This window comes from Panthera onca, chromosome A2, assembly GCF_046562875.1.
Source record: "Panthera onca isolate mPanOnc1 chromosome A2, mPanOnc1 haplotype 2, whole genome shotgun sequence".
NCBI classification, from domain to species: Eukaryota; Metazoa; Chordata; class Mammalia; order Carnivora; family Felidae; genus Panthera; species Panthera onca.
Window position 1 is genome coordinate 15,402,098 of NC_138340.1, and position 13,125 is coordinate 15,415,222.

Sequence of the window (13,125 nt, forward strand, 5' to 3'; positions counted from 1 at the left end):
TAGCAGCTGACGTTACTTGTTTTTCAAACAATATGCGCAGAAACCCAATGTAAATAAAATGGGTCAGAGCCAAGTTTGAGGCCAAGGGCGCAAGAAGGGGGCCCAGAGTCCCTTATCCCTCGCCTCACCTCACCTCACCTTCCCTCATTTCTGAGAACACGCCTTGCGTTACTCTTCTGACTGAAAGGCTAGTGCTTGGTTGGATAGTGATCTTTTTTTTTTTTTTTTCCCCCGACTGGATCTATTATCTTTTTTTCTAGTAAAAGTAATTTTCAAAACCATAAACCAAGATGAAGATAATAATGATGTTCCATTGCTGTTTAATTTTTCTCTCAACATGGAGGCAGATTCAGGGGCTGAGAACATAACACACGTACATACGCATGTATATGTATGTATATTCATTTGAACTATTTTGATATTCTATTATGAAAACTTAAATATATAGAAAAATAGAGGGGCGTCTGGGTAGTTTAGGCAGTTGAGTGTCCGACTTCGGCTCAGGTTCATGATCTCACGGTTTATGAGTTTGATCCCCACATCTGGCTCACTGCTGTCAGCCCAGAGCCGGGTTCGGATCTTCTGTCCCCCTCTTTCAGCCCCTCCCCTGCTTCCACTCTCCCCTAATTAATTAACTAATTAATTAATAGAGAAAAGAGAACTCTCTTTCCCTCAGTGTAACAGTTGTCATTACCTTGGTCACATTTGCTTTATGTCTTTCCTTAAACTAATGGATAAGAATTTTAAAAGACGTTCACAATAACAAGATCTGGGAGTATTTGTACCCAGTTCCCCCACCCCCCACCCGCCCCCTGCCCCAGTTCATCTTGTGGACCATTGTGATTTGAATTTAATTTGTGAAACCTACATGAGGGATACAAATTTGATTCAACATGCAAACGTTCTTGGCGTCTGTGTAGTTTATTTTTCATTCAACAGTGCTTTGGGGATGCCTCAACCTGAGCAAAATGAAACGTACTAGAACATTGCTCCTGCCCTGGGTTTTGTTAGAAAACGGGAGTTCTTAGGTGGCTTGTCTGGAAAACTGAGGAAAATGGGTTGTGTGTGCCACACCTGCAAGGTCTGGGGTGGGCAGGTGGCGGGGTGGAGAAAAGATAATAAAATATCAGATGAATTTGGAGGTTTGGGGGAACGAGCCCTCCCATAGCGGGCTGGTCCCATTCTGGAGTTGGCAGAGTGCTTTGTGCATGATGTCCCTGCAGACCTGGTGTCCTAGAGCCTCGGGACTGTATTGTGTGGGTCACAGCCTTGGCATGGCATGGGGCCAGCCCACCAGGGGACAGCTCTAGCGTGAGCAAAGCCGTTACACCAGTGGGTTATTCACTACCTGCCTTGCAACTGGGAGTGGAGGAGTGATCAGAGTTGGATTCCTTGTTTTCTCAGAGTTTACTGTGCTATTTTAGCACATAAAAGGACCCAGGAATCTTACATGAGAAAAAAATAGCCCATTGGGGGTCCCAGGAGATTAGCTGACACCTTGCCGTGTTCGTGTCACACTGGCCCTCCCATCCTGAGTTTTCAACTCTCTCTTCATTCATTCATTCAGAGAAAGATGGAGTTATATGCACTTTTGATAGAAGTATGCCTTGTATCAGTAGTCCATCCCAAATGGAACGATTTGGCCCTACCCTGCATTCATTTCTATGTTAGCTATTTTCTTGAAGTTCAAGAGCACTAGAAAAGAAACAATGTGGTATAGTGTAAGGGTTTTACGCTTACTTGAATTTATCAAGGTAGAGCTTGGTTAATCAGTAACTTATTTTTAAAGATTCTATAGCAAATGTGTTTTCAGGGCAGAAAACAAATTTTTGCAACCTTGGATTTAGGCTTGGAAATACAAGCCAGGTGATTTCTCACTAAGTTTAATTTCTAATAATGATTTTAATGGGTCTTCCTAAACCAGGCAACAGCCTGAGTCACGGAATATAAATGAGTCTGAAGGAGCTTCCAGGTCCCAGTTATACGTAGAAACACAAGATTTGTTTTCAAATGAGCATCCTACTGAAGCAGCCAGATATTCGTCTTGAATTCTGTGATTGCTTTTAAAATGAACTATGTTCACGAATTAGCATCACGATTCCCAAAATACGTGCTGACAAAAATGGTGATACCCAATTTCATACAATGTAATTCATCTGTTACTTGCATGGATGGGGGGGAGAGGTGTGCAGAAAACTTTCAGTTTCTTTTCATTAAACTGACCCTGGGAAAGGTAGGGGTGGCGTTTCAGCAGCTCCTTTCTTTCCAGAATGAATTGCTTGTTCCCTCACTTTACGAATTGGTAGAAAATATGTAAGTTGGTAAATATTTTTGCGGTGTGATCACTTTTCAAAATTGAATCGCGAGGCCAACGCGTCTGTTGATACTGATGTGAGGGGGAATGTTTACAATGGCCTGTGACTGATTTTTCCTCCCCTTTGGCAGGAAATAACTACATGTTTGCCAGATTACTACAAGTGGACTCAGTACCTCTTTATTAAACTCTATGAGGCTGGACTGGCCTATCAAAAGGAGGTAAGTTAAAGATAGCTGCATTTTATTTTATTTTATTTTATTTTATTTTATTTTATTGTAATTAATTTTAATTTTATTATTTATTTATTGTGAGAAAGAGAGCATAAGTGAGTAAGGAGGGGCAGAGAGAGAGAGAATCCCAGGAGGGACAGAGAGAGAGAGAAAGAGAGAGAAACAGGGCTTGTGTTTTACCCAAAGTGGGGCTTGTGCTCTACGTGGGACTCGAAGTCACGAATTATGAGATCGTGACCTGAGCCGAAGTCAGTGCTTAATGACTGAGCCACCCAGGCACCCAGAGTTACCTGCATTAAAGAATTTTTTTATCTCCTCAGTCTTACTAGAGCACATCGTTGTTAATTAACATACAAACCCTGTTTGCACAGGAGCAATGAAAATGAGCACTACCTCAAGTTCATGAAATCATTTTTAGCAGACCCAGAGAGTAGCAACTGCCTGGCTTAGCACGGTGCCTCCAGAACGGGGCTGGGGCTTCTTAATTCTACCACAGAGTATCTGGTGCCGATAATGATATCATGGAGGGAGCATCGGAAGAGCGGAAGTTTCTCTACTCTTAGCTCAGCTAGGAGTGCCGGCTGGGCGACCTCACTCCAGGAATTGTGGTTTGTCATCTGCTAAAAGGGGTGGTAGCATCTCCCTCGCATGGCCTTGGGAAGATCAGAGGTGCTGTTGATTTTTTTTAATTTTTTTTTTATTTTTTAAAATTTTTTTAACGTTTATTTATTTTTGAGACAGAGAGACACAGAGCATGAACGGGGGAGGGGCAGAGAGAGAGGGAGACACAGAATTGGAAGCAGGCTCCAGGCTCCGAGCCATCAGCCCAGAGCCCGACGCGGGGCTCGAACTCACGGACTGCGAGATCGTGACCTGAGCCGAAGTCGGACGCCTAACCGACTGAGCCACCCAGGCGCCCCCAGAGGTGCTGTTTAAAGAACAGCTATCATAGTGCCTGCACATCGTGGTCTCCCAAGAAACGGAGGGGCTTTTACTGCAGGGGCTCAGTAATGGTGGATAAGCCTCAGATGGTGAGAGAGAGGGAAAGACCGCCATAGCGTGGCCGGGTGCTGTACTCTCCAGTATAGTAGTCGCTAGCAGCGTGTGGTTGTTGATATTTCAAGTAATTCAGATGGAATAATATTAATAACAGTCCTCAGTCACCAGCCATGTTCGTGCACTAGTAAGCTAGTATTGGACAGCACAGACACGGGACATTTCCATCGAAACAGAATGATCTACCAGCTGCACCGGTCTAGCCAATTCAGAAGTAACAAGTAGAAAATCCACTGTCCCTTTACGCTGGAGTCCTTCTCCTCTGACCAGAGGGATTTCATGACATAGAATCACATTTGCTTTTCTGCGGTCACATCACACAGCTGGGTCTTGCGGTGAACCGAACTTACTTAAGTGTTCTGTTTGAAGTTGAACAGTTTTTAGGGTCGGTAGGGAGACCAACGCAGAAGCCTCGTGGTGAAGTTCAGAATAAAACCAAAATGCCGTAAACCTCGACATCAACATCGTATGGCTGACCAAAATCAGGAGGTGAAACTGGGGAAGAGAAGTAGAAGCCAGCGTGAGGTGGTCCCTTTATGGTTCATAACAAGGAGGCATAGATCAGGAACTAGAGCTGTACATCCGTTTTCTTATAGTTAGAAAGGTAGCTGTGAAAGGTCAAGGTAGCAAAGACCCAAGAATGAGAAGAGGGGATGGGGGTGGGAGGAGGGCTGAATGACCATGCGGAGTATCTCGTTTCATGGGTCGATAGAACCGTCTGAAGATAATCTGTCGAAACTGAAGTGTAGTTTTATTAAGGTTACGATGGTAAACACCAGAAGAACTGAGTGGAAGCTGCTCAAAGCGGGGGAATATTTTAATACCCATTTAAGATCATTACGAATGTTCTTTTTTGTTACTCCGCCCAAACTCAACAAGCATTGGTTTCTTGAAGGTGAGTTGCGGTGTTAAATCTGAAACATCAGAGAACTTTTGTACCCTTCCATTGTGATGCATCCGTCTGTCCTGCACGCTGGGTGGATTTTTTTTTTTTTACCCACACATACTCTTGTAACATCACACATTGGCCACTTGGAAAACACCGGTAGGTGTAGTGAGTGACGTAGATCTTCCAAATGTTGATATATTTCACCCCGGGAATATCATCAGAAGAGTTTTTAATTGGTAGGAAGCTGTGGGGAAGTTCATGGTGGCCGGATACAAGTTTTCTAAAATTCTGATTTTCACTTCAGAGTTCAGATTTTATCATTGGCAGCAGAAACCATCCGTGGTTTTCCTTGGAGCAACAGGCTTGCTTTGTTTAATTTTGAGAAAACGTTTGTCAGACTCCTATGTGTCAATAACCATAGTTTATCGTTAGTCATTCTTTCACATGGAAACACAAGTTATGGAAAAGACTGGCTACTCCTTCCTGTTCACCACTCAGACAGTTGTGGCTGTGCTTTTTCCCCGAGACAACTGTCCCTTTGTGTGGCCGCACTTCTTATGCCTGCGTCCCATTGCGTCGCTGAAAATACCAAGAGGACGTGTGTCCAAGTGTTAAAATTTAAGAATGTGAATACAGGGGGGCACCTGGGTGGCTCAGGCGGTTGGGCGTCTGACCTCGGCTCAGGTCATGATCTCACAGTTCATGAGTTTGAGCCCCGCGTCGGACTCTGTGCTGACAGCTCAGAGCCGGGAGCCTGCTCGGATTCTGCGTCTCCCTCTCTCTCTGCTGCTCCCCTGCTCATGCTCTGTCTCCATCTCAAAAATAAACATTTAAAAATTAAAAACAAAAAGAACGTGAATACGTTTTATGGCTTTGTCAAGCACAGTATTAGTGAAACCGACTTTCCCCCCATTCTGCTGAGCGCACAGTAGGAAAGGACCCAGTGACTGCTGGTAGAGTCTGGTGCCACCACCTTGATTCATGCTGAGGGCCGAAGGTCTCAGCCACCATCACGCTTGCACCATTGTTGCAGATGTGAACACAAGGAGAAAGGCAAACAGTGTCTTACTATTGTAGCGAAAAGAGTTTTGATCTGCAGATCCCTGGCAAAGGGCCCCGGGGACCCCCAGAGGTCACACTTGGAGAACCATTGTACAAAGTAAGCAGCCCCTACCCCTGCTCCCATCTTTAAGTTAAGAATATTAAAATGTTGATTATTTTAAAATACTATGTTGTTGAATAGATTGTACTTTTTCGGAGAAAGTGTTGAGTCCCCATTAACATTTGGGATGAATTGACTGAGAATTTTGTGCAACTGGGCCATCCTGATGTTCAACCACTGTGGACTCTCCTGGGTCAATTTAATTTCTTTTAAAGTAAAGACTTAAGAAAAGTTGTTTAATGTTTATTCATTTTAGAAAGATAGTGTTTTTGTTGCTGGTTGTGGACTGAAAGGCTTTTGGTGTATTAATTTTTTTGTGTCCACTAAATTGTCATGATCTTTAAAAAAATCATAAATAGAATACAAAAAACGCACACTTGCTGTATTGTTTGAAGATCAGTGTTAGCCCCAATCCAGGGTATTATTCCATGGGTCTCCTTTTATTGGAAGGCTATTTTCAAATTGGCTTTAACACCTAAAACCTCTTGGTGTCCGTTGGCGTTCCATTCCTAGGGTTTATTTCAAAATATAAGCTTTTGAAATTAACATCAGAAAGCTAATTGACTTTAGAAAGCCTGCACATAGCATACTCTGTAAAGCATATTTAGCCAAAAACAACCCGCATGTTAATACCTTTCCTCTAATGGCATTGTTGTAACTTTTTTTGAAATAGGAAATAGCCTTAACCCTTAAAGACAGTTCTGCTTAGAAGCTGCACAAACGAACTTAGATTTAGGGAAAGCGTTTCAGCAGAGCATTACTAAACATAACGGGAGTGTTGCAGTCTTTTGTTCTTGACTAACCCCATCCATCAAGATGCTCATTTCCTTTGCAAAAGGAATCTCTTCTTGCTCTTGCCAAACAAAAATATTTTCAGCCAAAAATATGAATATAAAGACCTCCACTTGGCAGAACATGAGTTTCACCTCTCTGGTTTAAAAAAAAAAATGTGGATGCAGTTAGCGGGGAGGGTGCTGTATTATGCTTGGGCATTCTGGGGAATTATGGAGGCCACCTAATCTGTGGGTTTGTCTTTGGCCTCCGCCATGATTTCGGAGGCGGCTGGTGACAGTGCTGATGCACCCACCTGCGCTGGGTTTGCCGTGTGGCCTCGTGTTGGGGGAGCTACTGAAGGAAACACTGTACCAACAGGCAGCCTGTCCCGCTCTGCCCCCTCGTGGCTTTGGAAGGTGGTGACGGTAAATAACCGGTAGCCTTAGAAACCGTCCTCTCCGGACTCTGTCCAAGCCCAGGCCCATCCTGGATGGAATGGAGCCAGATGGATTTTGAGAGTTCAACCTTTTCATGCGATCTAGGTGGTGTTCCTTAATTACACATCGTTTTGTCAGGAAAAAAGCTAATGGACCTTAGAAAATCAATACCCTAAAACATCCTTCTGGAGCCTGAAGCTGCCTGAGAGCACACTCAGGAAAGGTTTTTGGTAGTGTAAAAGCAGAGCCCGAGGACAAAGAAGCAAGGGAAATGGTGGAGAGTAGCCAAGGGCCCGAGGAGTGATGTGTGGGTCAGGAGACGGAAGGGTGCTAATGGAGGATGTGATCTAGAAGGGACTGGCACCCTATGTGAAGGGTAAGACCCAGGAGGGGCAAAGGGAAGGAGCATCCTAGTAAACGGAAGGAGGAGATTAGAAAGCAGGAGGTTTGGAACAGGAGGCACATTGGGGCGGCAGGTACCACGCAGCTGCCGTGCCACAGAGAGGAGAAGTGATACATGAGAATTCGAGGAGAAATTGCCCCAAGAATCTCCAACGGAGCCCGTAGTTGCCCACACCTCTGGGAACCCATGGGCCAAGAAGGGGAGGTGGGAGGAGGCAAAAATGATGGGACACCCGCCGTTATTGCCCAGAATCGATCCTTGTGAACATGGCCGATTGATGTTTATGATTGGGTCATGGTATGCGTTTTAAAGAAATTGTCTTTAAGTTTGTTTATTTTGAGAGAGAGACAGCACAGGTTGGGGAGGAGCAGAGAGAGGGAGAGAGAGAGAGAATCCCAAGCAGGCTCCACACTGCCAATGCAGAGCCCGACACGGGGCTCAAACTCAGGAAACCGCCAGATCATGACCTGAGCCACCCAGGTGCCCCACGTTGTGCATTTCTACAAGACATTCTGAAAGCTTCCCACAGATCACTCAAACAACTTGATCAACTGGGGAAATTCTCTGATCTGGAACGGTTCCTTCTGTGACATTGCGAGATAATTTAAGTGAGGGAAGCAGCGAGCAAGATCTGTTAGAGTTCAGCATGTTTGCAGATGTGTTAAGGATTTCGTGTATTGATTTAATTACTTATTGATTTAAGGTTGATTTCAAAGTACAAGTACAGGCTGTATTTTACAAATAAGGCCAGTTAACTATAAAGGAACACAGAGTTGACTTTTAGGGGGTGATAGCAAGCAGAAGGGCCAACCGGAAAAGGGAAGGAAATGGCTATAGTCAAGGAGGTTGTCCAGAAACAATAGTAATTGTAGCCAGACTGCTTGCTTACAAACCCGAATGTCCATCAAGTAAATGTTCAAGATGTGAAAATCAGGAATGCCGGATAAGAGAAGACCCTGGTTTCAAGGGAAGCTGTATGATAGAGACAGTTTATAAGAGTGGAGACCCAAGGGGCATCCGGGTGGCTCAGTCAGCTAAGCGTCTTAACTTCGGCCCAGGTCACGATCTCACGGTTCATGATTCCGAGCCCCGCGTCGGGCTCTGTGCTGACAGCACGGAGCCTGGAGCCCACTTGGAGTTCTGTGTCTCTCCCTCTCTCTCTCTGCCCGTCCCCCGCCCTGCTCACACTCTATCTCTCTCCTTCTCTCTCTCAAAAATAAATAAACACTAGGGCCCCTGGGTGGCTCAGTGGTTGACGCCTCCGACCTCAGCTCAGGCCGTGATCTCGCGGTTTGTGGGTTCGAGCCCCACATCAGGCTCTGTGCTGACAGCTCAGAGTCTGGAGCCTGCTTTGGATTTTGTGTCTCCCTTTTTCTCTGTTCCTCCCCTGCTTGCACTCTGTCTTTCTCTCAAAAATAAATAAAGATTTTTAAAAATTAAAAAAATAATAATAAACATTAAAAAAAAAAAAAACAACAGAATGGAGGCCCGATAAAAGGGATTTGGGAAGTAGTTCCTGGGGGCTTCACAAGGCTGCACGTTCTGTGCATCCAGGACCCTGGGGGCCCTGTATGTGGCCCACCCCTGGGTCGACCACCTGTGGAAAGGCTGAGCCTGAGCCCTGCAAGTCTGTGGGTGGGCTGGCTTGTGGTCCTGGGAAGAAATGCGAATGGGTTCTCCCAGCTGATGCCTCTTCCATTTCAGATCTTATTTCCTTTGGTGCTTCTGCTCTCCCCCCAAGACTTTCACTGGGGGGGAAATTGGTTTTGCGTTTCGCCTGTATTTGCCTTTCATTCAACACCGGGGTTTTACGATAATGTGTAAGCCTCTTAGGAGCACATCTCCCTCGTTGCATTTTGTAACCTAGAGCCTGAGAGATGCCAGGCCATGTGGGAAATGTTGATAAGAAAATAAAGTCCCGTTTGTTTTTGCAGTCTGTGGTACTGTTTGCTTCTCCTGTCTCCTTGGAGGTTTGCTGGGGGCCGGAGGCAGAAGTGCTGCATGAAGGGCTTTTTTTCTTTTTTCTGTTTTTTAAGTTAAAAAAAAAAATTAAGTTTATTTATTTTGAGAGAGAGAGAGAGTGAGAGGGAGCAGGGGAGGGGCAGAGAGAGAGAGAGGAGAGAGAGAATCCCCAGCAGGCTCTGCTCTGTCAGCATAGAGCCCGATGCGGGGCTTGAACTCATGAACCATGAGATCATGACCTGAACAGAAACCTAGAGTCAGATGCTTAACTGACTGAGCCACCCAGGTGCCCCGGGCTTTTTTCCTTTGTTCTCTATACAGTTTTAGCTGTGCATCTTTTGCGGGTTGGGGGCGGTTCATGAAAGACTTGTCTATGTTCCTAAACAATACTTGGTCTTTTTTTTTTTTTTTTTTTTGTCTTTTATTTTAAGTGGTACCCTTCTCTCTAGCCCCTAATACAGGAAATAATAGCTATGATGCTCATCCTTACTTTATCAGCCTAAAGTTTTTAGGTCTAAGGCAGTTTTGTCCTCTATTTTGTCTTTCTATATTTATGGCTTCAAGATTTTTCCGGACCCCGAAATGAGAGGGACAAATCATTCCGTACAGATCTTTCCCATTCCGCCTCCACGCTTTGCAGGCTTAAGCTTTTCAACCGGACGCCCTACGTTTCAGTTGTAAAAGCACAGCCCACAGACGGGTTAGTCTGTCCTCCACTCCTAATTTTTAGACATATCTCTGGGTCAGTCACGGTCGTGGTGGGAAGTAGGGAATGCACCGGAAAGCAGTTATTGAAGAAAATGTAATAAAGAGACTGTTTTTGTGTAGAGTTTAGGGGAACCAGCAAGGGGTGATCAAACACCTGACATGGGCACCAGAGGGAAGCCTTTGCCACCCCAGGCTGAGGGGGCCGACACTAGGACTGGAAGAACAGTAGCAGAGGCCTCTGTGATAGAGGGTGTGGCCTTTGGTATCATTAGAGGAGGCCTGACTGCGAAGTCGCCCGGGGGCACCTCCCACTGGTTGAGCACAGCTGGAGGGCAAGGGTCCAAGTTAATGCCACCGCAGAGGTCAACTTTCTGGGGTGCAGACCACGGTGGAAAGAGGATTTGGAGGGGGAAACGGACAATGCTCAGCATCATCTCGTCTTAGAATTGCTTAGTAAAATTTTATTTCTTTCAGAAATTTTTGAGGCCCCCCCCCCCCCCCCCCCCCCCCCCGGGTGGCCCAGTCGGTTAAGCGGCCGACTTCGGCTCAGGTCATGATCTCACGGTTCCTGAATTCGAGCCCTGCGTCCAGCTCTGTGCTGACAGCTCAGAGCCTGGAGCCTGCTTTGGATTCTGTGTCTCCCTCTCTGTCTGCCCCTCCCTTGCTCATGCTCTCTCTCTCTCTCAAAGATAAATAAACATTAAAAAAAATTAAAATAAAAAGTTTTTTGAAAACAATGTGTATCAAGTCAGGGTATTTCAGTGCCCAGACACATCTCCCCGTATTCATTGCCTTCTTTGTATTATGGTTTACCTTAATGTCATAAAGGAGTGAACTTTGACGTCAGAGGGATTTATTGTAAATGACGATAGGAACTAATTAGAAGTCTGGAGAGAAGGCTCATAGTGGCTAAGACTGCAGCTTCAGAGTGAGTCAGACACGTGTATGGGCATAGATCTTGGAATATTGTTACCTTTCGGGGGCAGATACTGACTTGGGAGAAGGCACCACGGAATCTTCTGGGATGCTGGGAATGTTCTTTATGTTGATAATGAGTGGTGGTAACAGTTTGTTGAGTTGTACGCTTCAGATTTGTCCACACTGCTCTCTGTATGTCCTGCTTGAACGTAAACAGGAGTTTTTAAAAGTTGCAAAAAAGTTTTACGGTTTTGAGAGACCTGAGTTCCTGCCCTTTCTCTGTCACTGACTGTGTGACCTCAGGCAAGTTATTTAATCTCTCTGTTCCTCAATTTCCTCCTTTGCAATCTGGGGGGAATAATATTCTTACCTCCACTGGCTGGTCTATGAACTCCCAAGTGTAGATAGTGTGCTTCATGAGGGGCAGGTTTTCTACTAACACCACAAAGGTCTCTCGCCCAGTGAGTGACATTGGATAGTAATTCTTGCTGCGAGTGAAAATAATAAAGATAATATTCTTACCTCCAAATGTGGTTGTGCAGGATTGGAAGAGCCAACCTTAGTTTGGCCCTTAAGCACAGCATCTAGCATATGGCAATCAGTCAGTAAACGTTAGCTGTTTCTATTCAAATAAACATATTTGTTTCCCCTAAAACAACCTGATTCTACGAAGTTCCAGGTACCATGTTTTTTTCTTTTCCTGTGTTTCTTAAAATTTCCAATCACATAGGTTCATCTTTTGGCACAAGAAGATACCAAACTTGATTAGACAGATGCTCACAGGCTTCCTCCCAAACCTGTTTTGTTTTTTTTTTTTTAAAGATATATTTTGGGGGGCACCTGGGTGGCTCAGTCGGTTAAGCGTCTGACTTTGGCTCAGGTCATGATCTCACGGTTCGTGGGTTCGAGCCCCACGTTAGGTCCTGTGCTGACAGCTCAGAGCCTGGAGCCTGCTTCGGATTCTGTGTCTCCCTCTCTCTCTCTGCCCCTCCCCCACTCACAGTCTCTTTCTCTCTCAAAAATAAACATTAAAAGATAATAAAATAATAAAAAGGATACTGTTTTTAAATTTCAATTTTAGTTAACATACAGTGCAGTTTTGGTTTCAGGAGTGGAATTCCGTGATTCGTCACTTACATACAACACCCAGTGCTCATCACAAGTATCCTCCTTAATACCCATCACCCATGTAGCCCATCTCCCACCCACCTTCTTCCATCAACCCTCAGTTTGTTCTCTGTTGTTAAGAGTCTCTTGGGGTTTGTTTCCCTCTTTCCTCTTCCTTTTCCCTTCGCATATATTCATCTGTTTTGTTTCTTAAATTCTGCACGAGTGAAATCATAACGGTATTTGTATTTCTGTGACTGACTTATTTCACTTAGCATAATACATTCTGGCTTCATCTACATCACTGCAGGTGGCAAAATTTCATTCTTTTTTGATAGCTGAGTAATATGCCATTATATACCACATTATTATATACCACATCTTCTTGATCCATTCATCAGTTGATGGACATTTGGGCTCTCTCCATAGTTTGGCTATTGTTGACAATGCTGCTGTAAATATTGGGGTGCATGTACCCTTTTGTATCGGTATTTTTGTATCCTTTGGGTAAACACCTAATAGTGCAACTGCTGGGTCATAGGCTAGTTCTATTTTCAGTTTCTTGAGGAACCTCCATACTGTTCTCCAGAGTGGCTGCACCAGTTTGCATTCCCACCAGTAGTGCAGGAGGGTTCCCTTTTCTCCTCATCCTCACCAACACCTGTTGTTTCTTGTGTTGTTAATTTTGGCTATTCTGATAAGTGTGAGGTGGCATCTCACTGTGGTTTCGATTTGTATTTCCCTGATGGTGAGTGATGTTGAGCATCTTTTCATGTGTCTGCTGGCCATCTGGATGTCTTCTTTGGCAGAGTGTCTATTCATGTCTTCTGCCCACTTCTTAAACTGGGTTATTTGTTTTTTGCGTGTTGAGTTTGATAAGTTCTTCATAGATTTTGGATACTCACCCTGTATCATGTTGTTCGCAAATATCTTCTCCCATCCCGTAGGCTGCCTTTTAGTTTTGTTGATTGTTTCCTTTGCTGTGCAGACGTTTTTTATCTTAATGAAGTCCCAAGAGTTCATGTTTGCTTTTGTTTCCATTGCCTTCAGCAACGTGTCTAGTAAGAAGTTGCTGTGGCTGCGGTCAAAGAGGTTTTTGCCTGCTTTTTCCTCTAGGATTTTGATGGTTTCCTGTCTCACATTTAAGTCTGTCATCCATTTT

General features: G+C 44.6%; 1 protein-coding gene across 17 annotated transcripts in view; it reads left to right on the plus strand.

Annotated features, from left to right (window-relative positions):
- Positions 1 to 13,125, plus strand: part of LARS2 (leucyl-tRNA synthetase 2, mitochondrial) — a 186,776-nt gene that overhangs the window by 76,911 nt on the left and 96,740 nt on the right. For all 17 annotated transcript variants that reach the window (XR_013554259.2, XR_014136739.1, XR_014136740.1 and 14 more), the window contains one exon: positions 2,446 to 2,535. Coding sequence is in view for 13 of the 17 variants with exons in the window: in XM_081792774.1 (XP_081648900.1) it covers positions 2,446 to 2,535 (90 nt within the window). In the remaining 4 variants the exon portion in view is untranslated. The remainder of the gene's footprint in view (positions 1 to 2,445; positions 2,536 to 13,125) is intronic.